The 27427-nt window shown below is 39.7% G+C and overlaps 1 protein-coding gene across 1 annotated transcript in view; it reads left to right on the top strand.

Annotated features, from left to right (window-relative positions):
- The window catches only part of LOC131689768 (uncharacterized), a 59560-nt gene extending 32830 nt beyond the window's left edge, over positions 1-26730 (top strand). Inside the window, exon 3 of the mRNA XM_058975062.1 lies at positions 26411-26730. Within this exon, the coding sequence (XP_058831045.1) occupies positions 26411-26584 (174 nt within the window). The 3' untranslated portion in view covers positions 26585-26730. The remainder of the gene's footprint in view (positions 1-26410) is intronic.
- The last annotated feature ends 697 nt before the right edge of the window (positions 26731-27427 follow it).

The following is a 27427-nucleotide window of genomic DNA, read 5'->3' as shown; positions in this document are numbered from 1 at the left end:
GTGCAATTGTGCCTTTCTCAATCATGAATCACGAGAAGGTGTGCGTTGTTTATATTCATTAAAAACTTTTAAATGCATATATTACATTTTATTATTATACATCACATGACAACCATATACAGGAAAATAAATGATTATTCGAGTTCTAAAATTTTGTAAAAGAAAAAACAGCCACGGTAATATTGAACTGAAAAAAGGTGCGAAATCGGCAAAGTCCCAAAAAGTCGATTTTCATAAATAAAATTTTTTCGAGATAACATAAAATCTCGACGTTTCATGCATTTTAAAGATGTTTGGCATCAAAAATACGAATTCGATTTCTGAAATTTTTTGAAAAAAATTAGAGTTCCGACTTATATGGGAATTTCATATGTGACCGAACGATTTAGTCTATATTTCCGGACCCATATAAGCGATCCGTACGAAATTTTATATACATCTATGGGGATGTTATAGCTATCATTTGGGACTAAGTTTGTGAAAATCGGCCCAACCATTTCGGGAAACTGATGTGAGTTCGTAAATTTTGAAAGATGGCCCCTTTTCCCGGGCACTTCCGGAACCGTCTATGGTGGTCAATGTAGTCAACGAAAGTTTGTTTGGCCGTCGGTGACCTAGAACTGCAAAGTTAAGTTATTTGAGAGACATTTTAGCGAAATTTTTACCTTTTTTGCTTCCATCGGAGTATCGGTTTGAATCACAATTTGCTATGTGATCGCACGCCACAACCCGTAACTCCGGAACCGGAAGCCGGTTGGGGATAAAATTTAATAGCCATTTACGGGGACGCAACATCTTTAATTTGAAACTAAGTTTGGTTGATTCGGTCTAGCCATCTCCGAGAAACCGATGTGATTGTTAGTCTGAATTTGGATACTTCCGCCGGGGCTTCCGGAACCGATGATGATGGCCAATGTGACCAAAGAGACTTTGAATGGCTGTTAATGACCTAGTACTACAAATCGAAGCAGTTGTGGTCACATTTTGGAAAAATTTTCACCATTATACATTCATTGCAGAATTTCTTAAAATCGACATTTTCTGCGTGATCGTACTCATCACCCTGTAATTCCGGAACCGGAAGTCGGATCCATTAGAAATTCAATAGCAGCCTATGGGAACGTTGCACCTTTCATTTGGGACTAAGTTTGTAAAAATCGGTTCATCCATCTCTGAGAAAAGTGAGTGAGATTGTGTTCACGTACACACACACAGACGCACATACACACACACATACATACATACACACACACAGACATTTGCCGAACTCGACGAACTGAATCGAATGGTATATGTCACTCGGCCCTCCGGGCCTCCGTTAAAAAGTCGGATTTCAGAGCAATTGCAATACCTTTCTATTGAGAAAGGCAAAAAAGGACTAACATAGTCGAAATAAAAAAGGAAAAAAGTTATTTTAACGATTTTGACCACATTTTTTGTTTTTCACCGTTTTCTGTGGTTGTTTGAAAACTAACGTTTAGTCTGCGATGCCTCTACAGATCAAGCCGTGAAATACGTTCTCGAGACCTGTACACTACTCTTCTACCTGATGGGCGCGTATCGAGCCAAGAGCGTTCCATGGCGGCCAGTACGCCACTTCGAACAATGTAGGAAATTTTTTGATGCGCCATTTAACACTAATACCTCTCCAAAAATGGAAAAAAGGCAAATTTTTGCAAATTTTGAATGAGAATCTACCCTTAAACATTTTGTCTTATACTACTATAGACGTACGCAATTCTTGCTAACATGAAAACACCATAGACTCTCATGACAAGATTCGCAAACCGCTTAAGTTTTATTGAATACCTGCACAAGTAATAATCTGTTGATTATGATTGTAGCAATCAATAGCGGGCTGGAATCGATATTAGGAATTTTAACGCAAAGTCTTCTATAAAATATCTTCTACAACATTTTCACGTTAAGATGTTTGAACCAGTTCTTGAGTATTCACTAAACGGAAGTGTATTACAAATTGTTTAGGATTAGTCGAAATTTCGTAAAAATTTTTTTTTTTTTTTTTTTTTTTTTTTTTTTCAGAAAAGTTTCGAGGGGCTTTAATCATATTGGGATAGAAGTATTTGAGAAACTTGAAAATTATAGAACTCTGAATGAAAAATTGGTTGGAAAGGAACCCTGAGTAAAATATATATTCTGAAGATACGAAAATTTTGAGAAAATGTACTGTTTCGTGATTTTCAAGGCACCCCAAAAAGTAAATTTCACAAACTTATAGTCCTAAGTTTACTCTAAAAATCATCCATACAAACCCACTCGAAATAAGGTTGTTTGCTAAGAGCTACATCGTTTCAAAAATTGTCATTGTTTCAACTTTAAATATGAATGCTTTTCAATGTATCCATTATAAACCGAAAAGGTATATCCTTCTTCAACACCTCTTAAAGCCCGTTTAAAAAACTAAACAGAATTGAATTAACAATTTCATCAAGTTGAACCGGACTTTTGAAAATCCGACCCAATTTTTTGGACCAATTTTCAATGCTTGTTTCACTCCAATTCCCCTCAAAATAGGCTTATATTTGATCGAAGTCCATTCCACATATGCACAAACAAAAACTGAAATTTTCTTCAAAATCGGAGCATATAAATACGACCCCTCGAATAAAGGGATGTCCATTTTTGAAAAACTGCGTCTTAAATCATAACACCAGATCGAACGTTATATTCCATGACAAATGGTTTATTGTAATTCCCATCGACAGAAAATGAAGAATGCAGTAATTCAAGGCGGAACTGCCACGCCAGAACTTCGCAGCAATCTCCCGTCTTATTTCCAACCGACTTTTGCTCCTTGGGTATCAAATCAACTGATTCAAAGACAAAGCTTTGCTCCGGTTCACGTTCATCGTACACGCAGGAAGGAAATTGAAAAACGATATCGTTAATTTTCCGCCCTGGAAACATTACGATGGCTGCTCTCTCTTTCACCCACTCACTCTGCTATAGGGACGGAAGTTAGGTGGAAGGTGCTTCATCTCTAGAACATCGATACTCGCATCGCATCATCCGCTAGCAACGAAAGCGCATACACTTATTTGAATAAGTATTCCGCTCGGGGCTCCTCGACAAGCCGTTCTAGCAGCAGCAGCAGCAGGTTGAACAAGTGTGCTACGATGTATTTTCCGCAACGTCTTAAATTTGTACCTTGGGCTATGTGTGTGTGTGCAAATATACTATTCGGGATAGAAGTAAAACCTCGCAAGAACCAGTTTGCCTTTTGCTGGCATGCGCTTTTATCTACTTACCTATGGCGGTGGAGGAGGTGGTAAAGTCTTACCTTTTCAGTGGAATTTCGCGCTTCGCGCATTCAAAATGCTTGTTGTGATGTTTCTACACTGGATGGCTTTGTTCCGGACCAGTTTGGGGAAATTCTCGCACTGCACTGGAAAATGACTTGGAAAAGTGAACTTCATTTAAATTTAGCTGAAACGTACTTATACAAAAAATGTAAACAACATAGCGCTGTTTTTTCTTGTTGTTTTTGGGGGATTGTACATGTTTGGGCATTTAAAATAAAATTCTGTCTCTATTTGAAAGTGAAACTCGGGCGAATCAAATGGAGAATTATGAACGACACATGATTTTACAAGTTGTTAAACATAGAGTGATTCAAATTGCTACACTCCTTATTTGTGGAACTTGTGAGAGGTTATTAACGTACATAGTTTTTTTTAATTCTATACTATAATTTTATGAACAATCTCGTTAAAACTACGAGGACTGTGGTTTCTGTAATGATAATTTTGGATAAAGCTGCAAAAATAAATAACATTGAGTTATGGCATAAATTTAACATTGCTATTAGGGACGATTGATTACTAATGCCGATTCATACATTTTGGCAGTAGATGCAGAGAGAACCTGACTCAGTTTCACCTCAAGCAAGAACAAAATTGACACGCAAGACGAGACTGAAATTTCATTAAAAAATCCAATTAACAAAAATGTTTTTGCAAATAAACAAAAATTGAGTGAGTCATTCGAAACTTTCACAACTTTTAAAGCGCCTCTCATAATCAATAATGCCAGTGGCGTAGCCAAGGGGGGGTTTTGGGGGTTAAAACCCCCTCCAAGCCAAAATGAAAACGCCTACATAAAAAGTTTGATGCTGACTAATTTATTAAATATTCAAATAATAATTATGGAAATTTATTATCTGTTCATTACATTGAGAACCTAATGTTTTAAACGTTATGGGGACTTTTTGTAAATTGTGACCATTCTCACAAACTTGTCACTAATATTTTAGTGAGGATCCTATAGTTGATAAATCATGTAAATATCAAACAAAATAGCTCAATGAAAACGCCTACATAGAAACTGATGAAAAATGGCGTTTTACACTTATCTTTAACATGTCAGAATCGGTTTTTATGTGCATTTGATTTTTTTGGGCTATCACTTATATAATGTGCCACTAGCTAAGATTGGTAATAAAAAAATATTGAAATTTTTTCACGTTTTTCGCTATTTATGATGTACATTTGGGTATAGAATTGAATGGCGCCAAGATTCGATAATTTAGAAACCATCAGCTTTTGGAGGTTTAGTATTTGGCAGCATAATTTTGTTGATTAATTTTTCCAGTTGGATGCATTACTAATTCCAATCAGATTTTGTCGAGACTTAGTGTCTTCAGCAAAGTTTTCAAGAATGTTATGGCAAATAGCTTGGTTGAAGATATGAATGTAGCCCGTATTTGTGCATTATAGGCCATAATGCACTAGGAATTCCCTTACTAACGGTTATAGGCGGCAACAAATAATTTGGGAGAACACCTTGTAGATGACGTTTACTATCCTAGTATGCAAAAGTGACTTCAAAGCCACTTTGGTCAAATTTAACTTTTTCGTATTTTTAAGTTCACTGCGAAAATTCGCATCTTTCAGCGCAATCTCAAATAAAAAAAAAAATAACCTGTTGAAATCCGAAAGGCAAAGTGGCGAAAGCATGCTTTTACCCGTACCATGCAAGATATGAAAATTGATTTCCTGAAAAATGTACTCGATGGCATCACCTTGTATACAAGGGCAGTTCAGTAATATGATTAATCGGTAATTATTGCAAAAATCTCGCTTAACACCATTTTTATAGATGGGACATACTTCTTCCTACCTCCTATACTTCGGTGAAATCTCCTCCTTCCAGATCTTCAAAAGCACCCAGTGGAGTGCTCTAGCCAATTCCTCTACTCTGTGTTTGAGTAGCTCACATGACAGTTGATCATTGCCAGCGGTTCAAACGTCCTACTTTTTCATGAATCTTAGGTAGATCCGTAATCTGTCATCGATTGCGCGCGTCTCCAAGCTGATTCTTGCAATACTCTTGTCGTCTACTGCTTCGCTAATTAGGTGTTCGTCATAATATACTTATCAATCGTGAGAATTTCTGCACATTATTTATAAGGTGTACAGACTATCCTGTGCTATAACCGGTTTATGCAATGCCCCCGGCCTATCAGGATGTTTATGTCACCGATGACGAGCTTAACATTCCGCCATAGGCAGCTATCATAGACATGCTCCAGCTGCGCATAAAATGCATCTTGCTCGGCTTCGTGAGGTCAGTGTACATTGATAGTGCTCTAGTCGAAGAAATGGCCTTTGATCCACACTACACACATCCTTTCGCTGATCGCCTGCCACTTGATCACGCGTTGGCGCATTTTGCCCAGCTCTTGTGCCGTCGCTTGATCTCCGCGTTTCCACACCTTCTGCCCCGTCTACCAAAGCTCCTCCAATGCTACGGTTTAGAAGTTGCGAGTTTTCAGCTCATCCTTTCCTGTTTGATTGTTAGTAAAGTCGTATTTTTGGGCCACTCGTTGAACTTGACCTAACCTGTCTCGTAGTCCGCCACCCAACATAACTGACACCTGCGACAGGTATTTAGTTCTGCCTACGGTAGGGTTATAGCGCCCATACCCGCTCACACCATCCTATTTCGCTATTACTGCAGAACACGGTAGTACCCAGTCGATCGCCGCCTACAGATTAAATGTCATCAATAGACCCGCCAACATTTTAAAAAAAATCTAAGATTTTCGTCAAAACCCCCTCCAAACCAAATTTCTGGCTACGCCACTGAATAATGCAAATCTTGGACGGTTGGAGTTGAGTTGAACAAACCCGAAATGACTCCGACGAAAAATTTATCCATATAGTCAAGTCGTCATATTAATTTTCCTTAAGTTGTTAATTTGCCGGCTCTCTTACGCTAAACCACTCGAACAGCATAAGTATTTAACTCATGTAGGAAAGGACGTTGAACAGTTTTCCGTAGCTTGCTGATGCAGATGAAGTTTAGGGCAATGTTTCCTTTCGATCCACATGCTCTATGGCGATGGGTTCTGCTGAGAATTTTACGGTCGCATTTCCCGTTCACACTGTGTTGCAGGATGTCTGCTTTCACTGTTCAGTTGGAGTGGAAAATGCATCGACTTAGACGACGATGGATCCACATAAGTGCCAAAGTTCGACATTCAGCAATTTTGCTTCCCACAGGTCGCACATAATACGCAGCTCCCCGTCTGGCTCCCAACGGGCGAGCACGTTTAATGGAGCGTGCAAATTGATTGTGCTTTATTCGAAGACTGTATGACGCTGAGCTCGAGCTCAAGCCGGCAATGTTTGTCCCGAGGAACTTAAGAGATTGGAATCGATGCGGTTAATAGCTGCCAAAGAACGCACCGTCCTTCTGAGTTGACTTTCGCAGTACTGGGGTGCAGGTTGAAACCTCGGTGGTCCTGCTGTTGGTGTACTCATTTCTGAAATGAAGCACTTTCGAAAGGACCATATATGAGTGAATAGAAAAGAAGTGTAGGAGTATTGTGAGTATAAGGGAAGTGAAAGAAAGGAACCGTGTTGTACTGCCCGTACAAGTATGAAGACCCCATATTTAGTTTAGCTGAAAATGAGTCACCTGTTGGATTATATTGTTAATCACCTTTGGTTTCACAATACAGAATTGACACTACACGGAAAATTGTTTTTCCATATTCGTAAATAAATTGTCGCGAATTCTGAAAGAATCACGTTTTTAGGTTACGCAAACAGAACCGTAAACAAAAATCATGTGTTTTATAGTTATGTTTAATTTTCTTCCAGGAACGCCTACATAACGATTTTTTGTAGAGATTTTCATTTGTGAATTTTATTCGTGGTTTCTGCTATGTCATTGCCAAACTGTTTTCGTGTTTGTGATCTACGTGATAACCTTATGAACGTTATTCATAAAAGAAAACTCGTGACTTAACCTTCCGGAAGTCGCGCTAGTGCACTAAATTTGTTTATTTGTTCAATACATCAACAGGCATATCAAGCCCCAATGATGTTGACTTAAATACTAGTCTAATTACTAACAATCAAGTACACAAAAACAATAGTCATACAATAATTTAAAACAAATAAAAAGGTCAAGTGTTGTTAGCTAATTGATTAAATAGTCTGGAAAAACGTATACGCAGATTTTGTCGAGAAACGTTGAAATCAAATGCCGTAGCTGCCTGGTTAAAAATTCGTTGCAGACCAGTGATGGCTCCATACATACTATAGTTAGTGCGTCGGAATGGTAATCTGAGCATAATGTTGTTGCGTAGTGTTCGAGGAGCGACGTTTATGTTGATTTGTTCCAGAATAGCTGGGGCATCTATACGACCTTGCAGAGTGTCAGCGATGAACAAGGCTCTTGCAGTATTCCTTCGAACATGTAGGGGCTCTAGTTGAATTAGCTGACACCGGTTTTCATAGCGAGGTAGTCGGGAAGGATCTCTCCACGGCAATCTACGAAGCGCGAAACGTAAAAAGCGACACTGAACGGACTCTATTCTCTCAATGCCATTATTGTAGTTTGGACTCCAAACTTCAGAGCAATATTCTAGAATTGATCGCGATAAAGAACAGTAGAGCGATTTGAGACAATAGATATCCGTAAAATTTTTGGCTATTCTGAAGATGCATCCCAGTGCTCGAGATGCTTTACCAACTGCATAGGAGACGTGCTGTTTAAACGTAAGTTGAGGATCCAGAACCACTCCCAGATCTTTAACGTGACTGACGCGTTCAATGTCTGTTTCTAGTAGACGGTAGTTAAAATGAATCGAATCTTTTTTCCGTGAAAACGATATTACCGAACACTTCTTCGGGCTCACGCACATGCGGTTCGTGTTACACCAATCAGCAAAGACATCAAGCTGCTGTTGGAGAAATCTGCAATCTTCAATTGACCGAATTAGGCGGAATATCTTGAGGTCATCTGCGAAGGACAATCGTGGAGTCTTCAGAACTAGATGTACATCATTGAAATATAGCAGAAACATCAACGGTCCCAAGTGGCTTCCTTGAGGTATTCCTGACGTAGAAATGAAGGTGGGGGCCTGACAACCTCCTATGATAACCGCTATCTCTCGGTCTGTGAGGTAGGATCGAAACAACTGCAAAACACTACCATTTATTCCAAATCTATCCATTTTTGCGATTGCGATATCGTGATTTATCTTATCGAAAGCGGCAGATAAGTCGGTGTAAACAACGTCGGTTTGAGCACGATGTTCCATACTCTCTGTTATGTAGGATGTTAAACACAGCAGGTTAGACGCTGTTGACCGCCCGGACGTGAAGCCGTATTGATCGTCACTTAGGTACTGCTTACAATGAGCCTGAAGAGGTTCCATAATCACCAGCTCGAACAACTTTGAAACTGCACTCAATGAAGTTATTCCACGGTAGTTATTGACATCTCGCTTATTACCCTTCTTGTGGACAGGGAACATGTTCGCGTATTTCCAGCAAGACGGGAAAACTCCTCTAGCAATAGATGCTCGAAAAATGTGAAGAAGCGGAGTAATCAAAGCTTCAATGTGCCTTTTTAGGATAACGGAGGGGAACCCGTCGGGTCCCGGATTGAAAGATGACTTAAGCCGAGAGGAAGCTCTGGTAATCATCGTTGCATCGACATCGATAGCACCCAAAGCTTGGCCTACAAGTGGAGCTCTGCTAGCGGCGAGTTCGATTTGCTCAATAGTTAGTGCCTCATCTGTGAATACATTCGCGAATTTTTCCGAAAAAAGTGCACATATGTCTCGAGATGTGGTAGCTGTATTCCCATTGAAAGTCATAGACGACGGCAGGCCTGATTCCTTGCGCTGCTCGTTCACATATTTCCAGAAACATTTAGGATGCGACTTGAGATTACGCTGAATATTTTGCTGATATCGATTGAAACAGTGTTGGCTGGCTCGTTTGTATGCATGGTTGAGACTGACGTAATAGTCTCTGAGTGATATTGTGCGATACTTGATAAACCTCCGCAGGGCAGCTTTCTTTATAGACTTCAGCCGTCGCAGTGTACTCGTTTGCCATGGAGGGCCGGTTTGTCGATGGTGAACTTTCTTTGGAACATGCCTGTCAATAGCATACACCAGAACGTTTGAAAAGGTTTGAACTGCGGTTTCGTCATCTTCGGGGTCCAGAATATTTTCCCAATCGATGGTGGAAAGAAGGTCTGCGATACTGCGATGATCAGCTTTACGGAAATTGTAGGAGACAGAAAGCGGTAATATATCGAAGTCATGCACCACGGAGCTATCAATCGTGGCGATCAGTGGAGGATGATGTGCCACTGGTTTTACTAGGGGAGAGGGAGCCGTCACTATTGATGTGGCGGAAACCTGATCGCTGACAAAACAAAGATCGAGATGGCGGCTATTATCATTTGCAATAGGATTGATTTGTAGTAACGTGGCTGAGCTATAGCTGTCAAGTAGCCTCACTGCACAAGGGTGGAGAACGGAATGGTCCGAATCCGGATAAAGAAATCCATTAGGGGAAGATTTCCATGAAATAGCAGGAAGATTAAAATCTCCTAGTACCATGATCTCATCAACAGCGTTAGCATCTTCGAGGATAGTAAAAACTGAGCTGCAGTGTGCTTCAACGTATTCGGTATCACGAGCACGGTCGGGTGGAACATACAAAGCACACAAGTACAACTTACGGTCGCCAAGCTCGATAATTGTCCAAACCTACTCCAGACAAACCCAAGAAGTGTTCTCGACGATTCTTGCTTTCAAGCTGGTTTTAACCGCTACTAATACGCCGCCTCCGGTGGATTTTCGGCTGTTGCTAGGGCTCCTGTCACAGCGAAACACCTCGTATTCAGTACCGAACACCTGACTGGAAAGCGTGTCATCGTTCAACCATGTTTCGACGAAGACAATGATGTCAAAACTCTTATCGGAGATTGCAAGACGGTATTGCTCAACGATTGAATTAATACCACCAACATTTTGGTAATATAGCAGCAGCTTAGCCCGTCGTTGACCAATGCTGGAAATCGAAGAGCTTTGAGGCAAGGAAGAGCTCACAGATGCATTGTACTTGCCTGAGGTAGGTTTGCGGAAGACCCCTCGTCCCATCTCCACCACAGGACCGGGACGGCTGCTGGTCGCTGGCAGGAAAGGCTCGACTGTGGTGGGGGAACTAAGACACTGCTCTGAAACTCTAGCGAAATCGTCTTAGCGCACCAGCGGCTGCTCGTTCAGTAGGCCATTCGCGCGACTTCCGGAGGGTTAATTCAGAAATTTGTGAACATTGTTTACGGTAAGTCTCTACGCATCGCTCGATCGAGATAGAAGTGTTTTGTTTTCGGTCTGTTGGAAAAAGAACAGTGCAGTAATCCGCGTTCAAGGTTATTTTGCCATTCTCTGCCTCTTCGGTTTGGACTTTTATTTTCTTTTGTGCGTGTGTTAACCGTTAGGCCACATTCCTCAACCTTTTGTTCGTAAAGCGAGGATTGAACAATAACCAGCTATTTAAGCTGGACTGGTGCGTCGTGGGAAACGAGTATACAGATAAGTGAAATCTACCTTTTTGATACATTTACGGCTTTTTCCCGTCTGCGCGGGTGCTGACCCCGTGCGTTGACGGTGTCGATGGCTTCCTCCCCGGATGGCCAAATGGAGATCGAGTCGACTCCTAAGGCTCTCCCCCGACCCAAACAATATCCAGAGCTCTCGACCGGTCCCTTTGTGGTCTTCTTTCGGCCCAAAACAAAATCGCTGAATCTATTACAGATTTCAAAAGACCTAACGGAACGGTTCTCGGCCGTGATCGAAATAAAAAAGGTCCGCTCAGACAGGCTGAGGGTCGTGCTGACTAACTCAAAGCAGGCAAACGATATTGCTTGCTGCGAGCACTTTACGAAGGACTATCACGTGTATATTCCAGCTGTGAAAGTACAGTCTGAAGGCGTTGTCACCGATGACAGTTTGACATGCGAGGATCTGCTGCAGTACGGGGTTAGCCGTTTCAGAGACCGCTTACTTCAGCCAGTGAAAATACTCGAGTGCAAGCGTTTGCACTCAGTAGTAGTTGCGGGGGATGGTTCAAAAACGTACCCCCAATCAAACTCTTATCGGTTGACCTTCGCTGGTACCGCTTTGCCAAATTACGTCCTCTTGCACAAGGTTCGTCTGCCTGTGCGTCTGTTTGTGCCGCGGGTCATGAATTGCACAAAGTGTAAACAATTGGGTCACACAGCCACCCATTGTAGCAATAAGGCCCGCTGTGGAAAATGCGGGGAGAATCATCTAGATGATTCGTGCAGTAAGAATGCTGAGAAGTGTCCTTACTGTGCAGAGAATCTGCATGATATCTCGGCATGTCCCGCGTACAAACTACGCGGGGATAAACTAAAACGTTCCCTTGCTGGACGATCCGAACGTTCTTTTGCAGAAATGCTAAAGAAAGCTACACCACCAACCTCAACAAACATCTATGCTCACTTGCCTCCTAACGAGGGCGAGGCTGATGACCCACAAGAGGGAACATCTACTAGGGCGCCTAGAAGTTATAGGAAGAGGAGGAACATTTCCTCTCCTAAAGTTCGTTGTAAAGGCCAGAAGGTATCCCTTGACGGGACTCAGAAAGTCACATCTATTGGAAGTGTTGCAACCAAACCGAAGCAATTAGCTCCTGGTCTCGGAGGATTAAACTCAGAGAAGGAGTTCCCAGCACTTCCCGGAACATCAAAAATCCCAAGTGTTCCTCTGTTTCAGTTCGAGAATAATCGCGGCACTGGAATTATCAAACTCTCGGACATTGTGGACTGGATAATAAAAACTTTCAATATAACTGATCCTATTAAAAGTCTTATGTTAGCTTTTCTCCCTACAGTAAGAACATTTTTGAAGCAGTTGACTGCTAAATGGCCCCTCCTCTCAGCGATTGTATCCTTCGATGGCTAACTCATCGAACGAGGTCACGGATTTGATCACTGTTCTACAGTGGAATTGCAGAAGTATCATCCCGAAAATCGATTCCTTCAAAATTTTAATAAATAATTTGAGTTGCGATGCATTTGCATTATGTGAAACTTGGTTAACTTCAGATATAGATCTCAACTTCCACGACTTTAATATTATTCGCCTGGATCGAGACACCCCCTATGGAGGAGTGCTTTTGGGGATCAAAAAGCGCTATTCCTTCTACAGAATTAACCTTCCCTCGATAACAGGTATTGAAGTTGTCGCTTGTCAAGTAACAACCAAAGGCAAAGATCTTTGCATAGCTTCCATATATATTCCCCCCAACACCGCGATTGGGCATCGCCGGCTACATGACATCATAGAATCCCTGCCTGCACCGCGACTAGTTTTAGGCGACTTTAACTCTCACGGTACGGAATGGGGTTGCCTTTATGATGATAACCGTTCCTCTTTAATTCACAATATTTGCGACAACTTCAACATGACAATTCTAAACACGGGTGAAATGACACGGATTCCTCCCCCACCAGCGCGCCCAAGCGCATTAGATTTATCCCTTTGCTCGACCTCGCTAAAGTTAGAATGCGCGTGGAAGGTAATCCCTGATCCCCACGGTAGCGACCATCTGCCGATCGTAGTCTCAATCAATAACGGCTCAAGGCCATTGGAAACAATCAATATTTCGTATGACCTCACACGAAATATCGATTGGAAGAGCTATGCTGCCGCGATATCCGACAACATCGAATCTACTCAAGAACTTCCTCCGGAGGAAGAGTACAGCTTTTTGGCTGGCTTGATTCTCGACAGCGCGAATCAAGCTCAGACTAAGCCGGTACCCGGCGCGAACATACAAAAACGTTCTCCCAATCCCTGGTGGGATAAAGAGTGCTCAGACGTGTACGCAGAGAAGGCCGCCGCGTTTAAGACCTTCCGGAACGACGGGTTACCCGCTAGTTTTCGACAGTACGCGACGTTAGACAAGCGAATGAAGAGTTTGATGAAAGCCAAAAAACGCGGTTATTGGCGCCGGTTCGTCGACGGATTAACGAGAGAAACATCGATGAGCACTCTTTGGGGAACAGCCCGACGTATGCGAAATCGAAACAGTACTAATGAGAGCGTGGAATATTCAAACCGTTGGATATTCGATTTCGCCAAGAAGGTTTGTCCGGATTCCGCCCCGGCACAGAAGATCTACCGCGCCGCGTCCCGTCACGATAACGCGAACGAAACACCTTTTTCGATGGTGGAGTTCTCACTTGCTCTCTTGTCGTGTAACAATAAAGCTCCAGGGCCAGACAGAATCAAATTCAACTTGTTGAAGAATCTGCCAGACTCTGCCAAGAGACGCTTGTTGAACTTATTTAATAAGTTTCTTGAGGCTAACATTGTCCCACACGATTGGAGGCAAGTGAAGGTCATCGCCATCCAAAAACCAGGAAAACCAGCCTCCGACCACAATTCGTATCGACCGATCGCAATGCTATCTTGTATCCGGAAGTTGTTCGAGAAAATGATCCTATCCCGCCTCGACAATTGGGTCGAAGCAAATGGCTTACTGTCAGATACACAATTTGGCTTTCGCAAAGGCAAAGGGACGAATGATTGTCTTGCGTTGCTCTCAACCGAAATTCAAATGGCCTATGCTAGTAAAGAGCAGATGGCATCAGTGTTTCTAGATATAAAGGGGGCTTTTGATTCAGTTTCTATCAACATTCTTTCAGAGAAGCTGCACCAGCATGGTCTTTCAGCGACTTTAAACAACTTTTTACTAAACTTGTTGTCGGAAAAGCACATGCATTTTTCGCATGGTGACTTATCGACATCACGATTTAGCTACATGGGCCTTCCCCAGGGCTCATGTCTAAGCCCCCTGTTATACAATTTCTACGTCAACGACATTGATGAATGTCTTGACAATTCCTGCACGTTAAGACAACTTGCAGACGATGGCGTGGTGTCTGTTACGGGACCCAAAGCTGTCGATCTACAAGGACCATTACAGAATACCTTGGACAATTTGTCTGCATGGGCTATTAAGCTGGGTATCGAATTCTCCACGGAGAAAACTGAGCTAGTTGTATTTTCTAGGAAGCGTGAACCAGCACAACTACAGCTTCTATTAATGGGTCAAACTATAGCTCAGGTCTTCACAGTAAAATATCTAGGGGTCTGGTTCGACTCGAAAGGTACTTGGGGATGCCATATTCGGTATCTGAAACAGAAATGCCAGCAAAGGATCAACTTTCTTCGTACAATAACCGGAACGTGGTGGGGTGCCCACCCAGGAGACCTAATTAGGTTGTATCAAACAACGATACTGTCGGTACTGGAATACGGATGCTTCTGCTTTCGATCCGCCGCGAACATACATTTCATCAAACTCGAAAGAATTCAGTATCGTTGTTTGCGTATCGCCTTAGGGTGCATGCAGTCGACCCATACGATGAGTCTCGAAGTGCTGTCGGGCGTTCTCCCGTTGAAAAATCAATTTTGGGAACTCTCATATCGATTGCTCATTCGATGCGATATCTTGAACCCGTTGGTGATTGAAAATTTCGAAAGGCTTGTTGAGCTCAATTCTCAGACCCGTTTTATGTCCCTGTACTTTGACTACATGGCGCAAAATATTAATCCTTCTTCTTACAATCCCAACCGTGTGCATTTCATAAATACTTCTGAATCTACTGTTTTCTTCGACACATCCATGAAAGATGAGATTATTGGAATTCCGGACCATATACGCCCACAAGTGGTTCCAAATATTTTTTATAATAAATTCCGAGAAGTCGACTGTTCTAAGATGTTTTATACTGACGGATCAAACCTCGAAGGGTCCACTGGCTTCGGTATTTTCAATCAAAAGTTCACCGCCTCCTACAAACTCAGTGACCCTGCTTCAGTTTACGCCGCAGAACTAGCTGCTATTCAGTATACCCTTGGAGTCATTGACACATTACCCGCAGACCATTACTTCATCGTCTCGGATAGTCTGAGTTCTATTGACGCTATTCGCTCGATGAAACATGGAAAGCATTCCTCGTATTTTTTGGGGAAAATACGGGAGCTACTGAGTGCTTTATCTGACAAATCTTTCCAGATTACCTTGGTGTGGGTCCCTTCTCATTGCTCCATTCCGGGCAATGAGAAGGCGGACTCCTTAGCTAAGGTGGGTGCCATTGAAGGTGACGTTTTTGAAAGACCAATTTGCTTCCACGAATTTTTCAGTATTACTCATCAGAGAACCCTCGAAAGTTGGCAAACCTCGTGGAGCAATGGGGAGCTAGGAAGGTGGCTACATTCGATAGTCCCTAAGGTATCGACGAAACCTTGGTTCAAGGGGATGGATGTGGGTCGTGACTTCATTCGTGTGATGTCCCGACTCATGGCGAACCATTACACGCTGGATGCACATCTCCGACGTATTGGGCTCGTGAAGAGTGGTATCTGCGCTTGTGGCGACGGTTATCACGATATAGAGCACATAGTCTGGGCGTGCACCGAGTACAGTTCCGCCAGGTCTCGGCTTATGGACACCCTCCGGGCCCGAGGAAGACCACCCAACGTCCCGGTTCGAGATGTGTTGGCAAGCCGCGATGTCCTCTATATGTCCCTTATATACACCTTCATAAAAACCATCAATATCCAACTTTAACTGCCCCTTTTTCCTTATCATTCTCAGAAGCGCTCTCTTCCACCTGTGCCATACACCCACGATGGTTTGATGCGACTCCAAGGCGACACAAAACATCCCTGTCGAATGAGCCAACAAACACGGGACCTAAAGCACGAACATCACACGCACAACTCGAAATGTAGCCGATCAACATCTGAGCCGCACTACGAAATCGTCTGGAGAAACCCCTGCCATCTCGAGAACGACCACCCGGCGTCCCAGTACATGATTCTTCCTGATGAAGACCACCCTGATTCTGTAATCCATCCGTTGATCTCCCGAAGTCTGAAACTGAAATAATGTTCTCCCCCTGCCATGTTTGTCCACCCTACTTCCCCTGACTCTTATACACAGAAGTAACACCCCTTCCCCCCCCCCCCCCCCCCCCAAATATCTTCATGAAGCATTTAGCTCTTCTTGCCTTTTCTAGTTTTAACTATTATATTATATGATCTCGTTGAAAATGCCCAACTCTACTACCACATAAAATAACTCTAATTAATGTCTCCGAATCTTTACAAAATTTAATCACGCCCTCTAATTATTTCTACTTTTAAGATAGTCGTAAAAATTTTCCCCCTTAGTTAAACATTATTTGCTCCAATAATCTCATTGCTAAAAATGTTAAACCGTATTGCCATAAAAACTAAATGACCCCTCTAATCTTACGAAAATTATACTACCCCCTTGTGTATATGTATAGCTATAAATTAGCCTTAGTTTAATTTCAAAAATCAATATGTAAGCCCCTAGTTTTAAGTAATTTAGAATGTAAAACAAAACAAAATTGGCACCTTTAAGCTAACGCAAACCTGCCTTATCAAATAAACGAATTGAAAAAAAAAAATTGTTTACGGTACGACTTTATGACGTGAACTGATTCATGGTTTCTTGCATATTGATAATGGTCTGGTTTTCGTGGTTGTGAATTAATTCACAAAATCGAAACAGTCTGTCTATTATCTCGCGAGCTGTTTTAAGAATATTAATCTTGAATTTATGCATACAGTCGGGTCTCCCACTACGCGATTAACTGGGGGCGTGAAAAAGGAATCCGCGTTGTAGGATACCCATTAGGGTGGGACAAAAATTAGATTCCAGCTCCGAGCAACTTTTTAGGTACCATTTGGGTCCTAGACCAACTGTGCAAATTCTTAGCTCGATCGGTGAAACTATATTTTTGCGCCCACTGTTTAAAGTTTACATGGGATTTTGTATGGGAAAATTAACTTTTACAAAATAATTCCTCCAGGAGTCGCCCATTACTTCCTAAAAATAAATCGTTATGTGACTGTTATAGGAAATTTAACAAAGAAACAAAGTTTCCAAAACCACAAAACGATCTGATTCTTGAGAAAAAAGTTATTAGGCAGAAACCGATTGATGCTCTGGGAGAAGTAGGCTTTGGTTAGAAGTGGACTTTTTTTATCTGTCGCATTTTTACTCCAGAAATTTTTTTTCTTGTGAATATCTACAGTAAATATGATATAATAATTGCGACAGTCAGTGCTGGAATAAAGATTAAAATTGATGGAGTTATAGAAGTTAGTTATGTTGTACTCTCTGCTGGGACGCAGGAACAGGTTTGGTCTTCACACTGAAATTATCATCAGTCTTTGGTGTACTTCAGTTGCAGTTTATATTGAGCATCAGACAATCTGATCAAGAGCCCCCGGGGCCAACCACGAGAATGGTCAAAGTTTGAAGAACTGCTGGTTTTTGGTGAGATCGTTTGAATTTATTAATTTGATCTTATTTGCATTGAACTTTAGTTACACTAAATATGCATCTTTGTTTGACGCGCTTTTCTCATACAAACCATCGGGCAGTGCTTTAACGAGTATTGTGAATGTTGTTATTTAATCGTCTGGATTTTATTGATGGAAGGAGATTCTTTGTCCATGTGGAGTGCGGATAAGAACTTTTACTTATGGATTCAACACTTTGTGACTCTTCATAAATCGATAAATTGAAAGTCGCTAGCAACTTTTGACTCTGCTGTTAAAAACAACTGCAACCAATGGCGTAGCCCATAGCGAGTAAAGGCGCTTTATCCTAGGCTTAACAGCCAGGGCAAGGTGTAAATACCTCTGTCCCATCTCAAAGGACCAAAGGAGTGACATTAACCTTCTTAGCAAAGTCACTCCCAACGATTTATCATATCCCCTTCAAACGGAAACGGTTGGTACGGTTGTCCTCGTTTCTTCTTCCTTTAAGATTCAAAACGATTCGTCAATCAAATTGTTTATTAATTGAATAATTTGGTTGCCGTTTAATTTTGAAACATCTTCAAACCAAACTCTGCACAGTAGGCCTGGCCGTTTTAATATTTGCAACATATGAAAATATGCTTCAAATATTAATGGTGACAAGAAAAACACCACAGAATAACTGTAGTGTTTTCCAGGATGCTTTTCAATACTGGCTGTGTAAGGGTTAGAATAGAATAGAATAGAATAGAAACCGATTGATGCTCTGGCGTTTGACAAAATATTAATTTTTCCTAGCACCACTGCTGTTGGTTGTCCAATTATACGCAATTTCATTTGGCAGCCCTAAGTTTGCGCCGCTCAAACAACAAAAATGATCCATAAAAAATTGAAAACCGATCCACAAAAAAGTTGTCCATGTTCCATAAAACAAAACTGAAAATCCATAAAAAAGTGAGAATGATCCATAAAAAAGGGTGATTTGATCCATAGATTATGTAAAATTGAACCATAAAATAATCGCAAAAGAGCACTAAAATAGTAATAAAAGAGCAATTAAAATGAACCAATGCCCCATAAAAATATTGGAAATGTTCCATAAAATGATACATTTTGCGCCATAAATTAACTGACATTGATCCATAGAATATTAACAATGTACATTAAAACACGTCGATATGTTCCATAATATCGACAAAAGTGTTCCACGGTATTACAAAATGGAGCAATAAAATGTCAGAAAAAGTTCCATAAATTTGATGAAAATGTTTGCTAAATAATTTTTCTTGGTCCATAGAAGATGTAAAAATGAACATTAGAAATGATTCATATATCGAACGTTAAATTATGGTTCATGGATATTTACAAAACGATCCATAAGAAAATAAAATGTTAAACGATCCATTAATATGTGCTTATGCACCAGAAAAATTAAATTTAATGAATTCATGCGAAATTTTTGCTATTCGAACTAATAATAAAGTTTATTACATTTGGTTGTAATGTCAAACTACAACAAACAATGCATACATTATAGTTAAACTTCAGCTTCCGTACCCAACTAGTCAGCTAACTGACCTTAGCTAACCTGAAATCATTATGACAACTCTTTAAACGTCAGGGTATTTATGATATTAGAGCGCTGAGTGTTATTAGACCACCTATACAGGCTGGCATGAGTCGCAAATACTATCTGAATAACTATCTGAAGCGAAAACGGACACTTTATACACGAACACTGACTAATGTGGCTACGCCACATCGCTTTCTTGTGCACTGTCCGACTTCGCTGCCGCTCAGTCGGCTTTTAACTAGCTATAGCCCCTATGTTTAAGTAAACCGGGCAAACGAGAGAACCACAGGTTTGCCTGCAATTCCAGCTACGTGTTAATCAATGCCTCGTCCAACGGATCCTCAGCGGCTTTGCGCCGCTTCGGATCCTTGGCCTCGGATATGCGGCCAAGCCGCATCACACTAGCTCCCAGTATAAGCTCACTTGTTAAAACACTGTCACTGTTATAAGAATTATTAAGCCCAACTTATTTTTTAAGTTTACCATAAAATTTCGCATGAATTCATTAAATTTAATTTTTTCTAATGCATAAGCACATATTAATGGGTCGTTTTACATTTTCTTTTCTTATGGATCGTTTTGTAAATATCCATGAACCATAATTTCGTTCGATATATGAATCATTTCTAATGTTCATTTTTACATCTTCTATGGACCAAGAAAAATTATTTAGCAAACATTTTCATCAAATTTATGGAACTTTTTCTGATATTTTATTGCTCCATTTTGTAATACCGTGGAACATTTTTGTCGATATTATGGAACATATCGACGTGTTTTAATGTACATTGTTAATATTCTATGGATCAATGTCAGTTAATTTATGGCGCAAAATGTATCATTTTATGGAACATTTCCAATATTTTTATGGGGCATTGGTTCATTTTAATTGCTCTTTTATTACTATTTTAGTGCTCTTTTGAGACCATTTTATGGTTCAATTTTACCAAATCTATGGATCAAATCACCCTTTTTTATGGATCATTCTCACAGTTTTATGGATTTTCAGTTTTGTTTTATGGAACATTGACAACTTTTTTATGGATCGTTTTACAATTCTTTATGGATTATTTTAAATATTTTATATGCAAAAGTACATTTTCCCATTTCATTTCAATCCTCTCTTAATGTGTCCAAATCGTTTATCTACACTATTTGGCCACTTCGCAAGGTTTTGAGGGATAAATTGAGGCTTGTTTTGTACATAATAAGAGAAAGTTCAAAAAATTGTATATAATTAGACCATCAGCAGCAGTGATGCTATGAAAAGTGATATTTTCATCAATCTTCAGGGTATCAATCGGTTTTTGCTTAATAACTTTTTCCACAAGCATCAGATCGTTTTGCAGTCTTCAAGACTTTGTTTCCTTGATAAATTTTCTACAAAAATCAGATATCCTTTTATTTTTAGGAGGTAACGGGCGACTCTTGGAAGAATTAATTTGCAAAAAAAAACAATTTCCCCATGCAAAATCCCATCTAAACCTTAAAACGCGGGCGCAAAAATATAGTTTTACATATCGAGCTAAAAATTTGCAGCGTTGTTCTGGGAGCTAAATGGGACTCAAAAAGTTACTCGGAGCCAAATTTTATTTTTTTCATATAACCATGTCCCACTCTAATACCCATAGCTTATGGGATTTCGACTAATTGGGGCTGTGGCCGATTATTTCGTCCGCGTCAACATGTAGCGCCATACTTTCTTTGGCAAAGTTGTTGTATTCACTTGGGCCTACAACTTAGAGTCATAGGGTATCCAATTTGTTGAGAACTATGTCGCCAGGGCACAGTGGTCCCCCCATAGGCCAACAATACAAAAAAAAATATTTTGGCGAAGGCGTGTTTTTATCTTGCGATTTCATCGTTCTGGATGTATATTTTATAGTTTAATAATTAATTTTGTCAATACTGAACTGGTTTTCTTAGTATATAGAAGAATGCATAGGGTGGCTCGTTATTTACCGATAATGTAAATAATATCGATTGCTCGCCAGAAAAATGTTTTTGTCGATCTGTAATTTTTAATATTAAATTTTTTTTTCAGATAACACTACTATTAGCTTTGTATTAAATGATAATTTTCAGTTTTTGGAGTGTAAGGAGAGCAGAAATATAGGTTTATTTGTATATGTAATAGAAAAATTAACCTAAAATTTTTCAATATGACTTTAATTAACTTTGTCCCTCGACATCCTTCCCGAACTTCTTTTCAAAATGGTCGTCAGACGTTCCACTTCCACTTAAACTAGGCTTCAGCTGCGCATCTCTGCGCCCAGAATTCCTAGAAAATTTAAGATGTTGTGCATGTTTAACGGGATAATGCAAGACGAAAGACTTTATATCAGATTGTCAAATTATATTACGATAATAACTACTGATCTCGAAACTATATAACTTCTTTGTTATTTTCCCAAAATTTCTTATCGATCCAAACATTAGAACTTGAGTTATATCGATTTCTTTGACGCTTCTCTTTAAAACACATGTCACTACGGAATATTCGATGTACGAGGCAAATGTCTCACTCCACTTCGTATTACAACTACGTTCTCAAGTACAAGTAGTATTTCTCCATTTTAAAATAGCTGGTACTCGGAGTTTTTTTTATTATGGGATAATTTTTATTGTAGGAAAAAAAATTTTTTGTTCACGAAAACCATCATTTTAAAGGAAAAAAATACACGATTTATTTAAAATTCGAGATATTATGCTCACCGAAGACGATATCATAATATTTGCGTTCAGGTGCAAAAGCCATAATTTAGAGAACTTTCTACGACATGACTTTCTATGACGTTTTTACCAGCGCAGCACAACTTGTACTATTCGATATTAACCCTTTCATGCCCAACTTTTTTCTAGTGCATGTAGGGTTTCCAAACTATGTTTCCTTGAAAACGGTGAGGTCAAGAAACTCGAAAAACCTTCTCCTAGAATATTTACAATAGTCTAGCTGCGTGGAAAACGTAGCCAAAAACAGTATAAATTGATAAGTTTTATCAGTTTTTACTAATATTGCAACATAACGAAGTTATATGAAAAATTCATTTTCCGTCGTTAACGTAAACGGTCCCTGGCAGCACTGCCCCATCGGAGTTCAATCAGACTAATTGTAATAACTTCACTTCAAGAGCTGATCCTTGTAACTTTTAATAGTCAAATGAAAGCCAGTAGTCACATTTATTAGCCTTACTTGTTTTGTGAGCAAATCTTGCCTCAATCAAAAGTTATAGCTGTTTAAAAACGTTGTTGTCCACAAACAACATGGGCATGAATGGGTTAAAAAAAATTCTGGGACAAAAAAAAGTAAATGTGAATCTTAATGTAATAAGAAAAGCCGTATTACACTGTTAGGTGGATATAACCGATTTTTTATTGCGAAATTTGAATTCTGCGACCCAAATTTACTATATAAATGCAGTTTTGTATCAAAATTTGCATTAAATATATTTATGACCGCCTCTCTTAAGGAATGGAACCACTGTGCAGGGGTGCAATGAAGAAAGAGTAATTAAATCGAACCTCTCTTCGTAAATTCGACTATCAGTAAATGGATTCAATGTCAAATAAATCAAGACCCTGATTATTTTGAAAGGTGGTGTCTTCGGAGAATTTTGTTAAAGAAGTCCAGAGCTTCTGGATGGTAGAAAGTATAACTCGCAATTGACCCACCAGAAGGCGCTAGTGCTAATGCAAATATTCAACACATTTAAAAAAAAAATCTATATCTCAAGATCGTGTTTACACAGAGTAGTACTGTCTTCAGCAAAGTTGCTCGAGACGTCGAGAAGTACCCAATGGTAACAGATTAGATTAGATTATGTCAATTCCAGTTTAATGGGTCATTCCATGCGAAGTGATCAAGGCACGTGTAATCGACCTCCACGGATTTGAACAAAATTTAGAGGAATTGTTCATCTAGGGCCAATATATAAAAACCCAAATTTTTGTGACAATTGAACCACCCCTCGGGTCATGGGAGCACCCCCCGTTTTGGCAAATTGTCAAAACCCTTGATTTTCTTTTGATCATATCTCCGGTTCTATTTACTCTAGAATCAAACCACAGGATGGCTTTTGAAGAAAATTGTTCAAGGAGTCTATAAAAAATATTATTTTTTGCCGACAGTGTTGCCAACTATGCATTTTTTTCAGTTAAATATTAAAAGTTAATTTTTCTCAAAATACGTATATTTTAATTTTGAAAATTTTAATGCCATCGCGTTCCTCAGACATTTTTACATAAAAAACACTTATCATCTCAATATAATATGAGCGCATCCTGAGATACACCGATTTAAAGAGAAAAAACCGCAATTTCCCATATAAAATCGCAAGCGCACAACACTAAAAAACCAACTTGAGTATTCTGAGTTCAAACATAATTTTTCGTGAAGTAGACGAGAAATGATGAAAAACTACGTATTTGGTTTGCTTCTAGCAGATCAGGGTCGATTTTTATGACAGTTTGAAGATTTTCTCAATTTTGGCCAATAAAAATGGATTTTTATATGAGAAAATCGGAGTTTTTCCCTTCAAAACGGTATATCTCAGGATGCGCTCATATTATATTGAGATGATAAGTGTTTTTTATGTAAAAATGTCTGAGGAACGCGATGGCATTAAAATTTTCAAAATTAAAATATACGTATTTTGAGAAAAATTAACTTTTAATATTTAACTGAAAAAATTGCATAGTTGGCAACACTGTCGGCAAAAAATAATATTTTTTATAGTCTCCTTGAACAATTTTCTTCAAAAGCCATCTTGTGGTTTGATTCTAGATTAAATAGAACCGGAGATATGATCAAAAGAAAATCAAGGGTTTTGGCAATTTGCCAAAACGGGGGGTGCTCCCATGACCCGAGGGGTGGTTCAATTGACACAAAAATTTGGGTTTTTATATATTGGCCCTAGATGAACAATTCCTCCAAATTTTGTTCAAATCCGTGAAGGTCGATTTCAAGTTTGCATCTTTTTTTGATCACTTCGCGTGGAATGACCCATATCCATAATCGAGTAGCCTTCGACTACCTCTAGAACTTTGCCGAAAACACCATCTTTCCAAGTTACTAGACTATTGAGATATATCATAATCTACCATATGCTGTAAGCTTCTACGCTCACTAGCGCCGCATAGTGAGAGTATTTCAAACTAATCTGTTACCGTTGGGTACTTCTCGACGTCTCGAGCAACTTTACTGAAGACTACTCTATTTAATCACGATCTTGAGATATAGAATTTTTTTTAAATGTGTTGAATATTTGGATTAGCACTAGCGCCTCCTGGTGGGTCAACTACGAGTTATACTTTCTACCATCCAGAAGCTCTGGACTTCTTTTATAAATTCCCCGAAGACACCACCTTTCAAAATAATCAGGGTCTTGATTTATTTGACATTGAATCCATTTAATGATAGTCGAACTTACGACGAGAGGTTCGATTTAATTACTCTTTATTCATTGCACCCCTGGTGACATAGTTCTCAACTAATTGGATATCCTATGAATCTAAGTTGTAGGCCCAAGTGAGTACAACAACTTTGCCAAAGAAAGTATGGTGCTACATGATGACGCTGATGAAATAATCGGCCGCAGTCCCTATTAGTCGAAATCCCATAAGCTATGGGTATCCTACAACGCGGGTACCGCGCAGTAGAAAGCCGCGTAGTAGGAATCCGCGTTAATACATAGTATTTTTCTAAAACCAATACTTTGATAATGTGCACTTAGCCAATACATTACCAATTCTGGGATTATGTGAGTTTTTTCGCTGTAATCTGCATATAATGAATGTTTGCCCCGAACCGTACGCTCCATTTGCATTATATCAGTCATAATGCAAAATTCTCATTAGAATTATGCCTTTCTACATGTAACTCATAATGAAAAAATCGCTTTTCTGTTCACATTATCAAATCTCCTGCCCAACCAAGTGTTTTTTCTTTTTCTGTTAAAATCAACTAATTTACAGCGATTTTGTTTTTTTTAATCGGAGTGTTGCATTTAACCAAGTTCAAAAGTATACAATAAGATAAATGTATTCAAAAGTATATAATAAGATTACTTTTTTATTGTCAGTTCAATAATCAGAGGAAATTGGCTCAATCGATATGTTTCCCGTTTGGATATTTGTGTCTTAAGTAAAATACCTGGATCTAAATCCAAACCATTCCACCTTTTCTACGACCCGCATTGAGGTTGGATCGAACAGAAATTTTTTTTGACAAGTGAAAAGTTGTCAATGTTCAAAGTGTCAATCAACTTCATAACATTTTCGGTCTGTGAAAATTTAAAAAAAACGTAGTCAAATCTAAAGGCCTCATAGCTGTAACTAAAACAACTCCACAATAGTTCAGAGTCGCAAGTATCACGTCCGTCATATAAAACCATCTCTGGATGCCACCTATGAATTCACAGGTCACGGTCCATTAATTCATGCAATCGTACAAAACACTTACTGCCACGACCTCCTCCCATTCATAACACATAAATAAATGATGCTTCGCTTTTATTTTCGCTTTCCCGCTTCGCTGACACAAACACAAATCCCACCATTCCTACCAGCAAGGCGGAACAAACTGCAACAGTCCCGGTGCAACAGAAGGCAGATGAACTGCCGTCGAGTCTGGAACGGAACGAAATGGATTTGACATTCGACACTGGCACTACCGGCCGTGGTGACCTCCCCATCCACAACTATGTCAAGTACTCGCTGGTCTGCTACAGCTCCGGTTGCATTGATCCTGCCGACATTGGCAGCCTTTGCTGTCCATTTTAATTAAACGTGAATTTATCCCGCAACATCCCGTATCGACGCGAGAGCTGTTTGCTGTTTGACCTCAAGCTAATTGATTTTATTGGAAAAACATATTAACACTCGTCTCTTCGGTATCAAGCCCACGGAAACAGCAGCAGCTGGCATGGTGACTTGCCAAAAAAAAAACACCACTCGCAGAAGAAAAATAATATTGCAATTTTCCGGAAACTTTTTTTGGGGCTGCAAATTTGTTGCTAATTGCCATCAGTCTGTTTCATTGTTCGGTGCATTCGCGGGAAGCCATCATCAAAAATAAATTATTATTGTTGCATACAAAAACACGATAGCTCCATGGATGCTTTACACTGTTCTACTAATGAATAGAATGAAATTCATGTTTTCAGGAAATCGTTCAACAACCGGAAAATTTTTCCATCAACCTGCTGAATCATTTCGAGAGTGTCTTCGGATTGAGAGATCGGGATGTATACAACTACGTCAAGCACAACGTGGTGTGCACTCCGGAGGGACTGTGCTTCAATCCAGGTGATGTCGGTACAATTTGCTGCCCGTTCTAAGATGTGAATCAGTGAATCCCGCTTTGACATACGTCGGTGTGGTATTTAATCAAATGAGAAAATTATAAGAGCTGATCAAACTGTGCTCGTATTTCCGAATTTTATATATTTAACAGCAGTAATAAAATTGTTTTTCAGACACCACATTCCGTCGTTTATGTGTACATTGTGAAATTATTGTTTAAACAAGTAAAGGTCAGTTTAGTCAAATAATTTACTTTGGGTTCTCATGAAAGAATGGACGAATATCAAATCTTCTATTTTTCACAAGGAAGGAATTTTAGTCCTTAGATATTTCTACTTTATTTCAATGGTAGAAACCTTACAGTAAACGAACCGAGGTAGTATGTTAATTTGTTGATGACATAATTCAATTACGCCGGGTCTTATCCCGAATATTAATATTAATAATAATATTGATGATACATGTACCTATTATCCGAAAATTTTACAACACACTAACAGTCTTGGAGTTTAACAAATTTATCATACAGCGGAAAACGGTCGATTGTGGTCGTCAAACGGTGGGATAACAAAATTCTCACAAGTTTCCTATTTCATGCCTCCACGCGAGTCTAAGTCTATTGATGACATTTGACAGACTGGCGACGACTGGGTGCTATCAGCCTTCTACCGATAGTAGCAGAATGAGAGGGTGCGAACAGATCTAGTCGAGAAAACATTGCCGTAAAAATAAATAGTTGATCGGAAATTAGCCCCAATACGACTAATCTGACTAGTATCTATGATCACGGGTCAATACGTATCGAAAATTCGCCGCGTCTGTTTTTATGAACCTAATTTCAAGCTCCGTTATTGCTAACAAGCCCGTGCATCAGGTTA

This window comes from Topomyia yanbarensis, chromosome 3 (genome assembly GCF_030247195.1).
Source record: "Topomyia yanbarensis strain Yona2022 chromosome 3, ASM3024719v1, whole genome shotgun sequence".
Lineage (NCBI taxonomy): Eukaryota > Metazoa > Arthropoda > Insecta > Diptera > Culicidae > Topomyia > Topomyia yanbarensis.
This window is presented reverse-complemented; position numbering and strand designations above follow the sequence as displayed.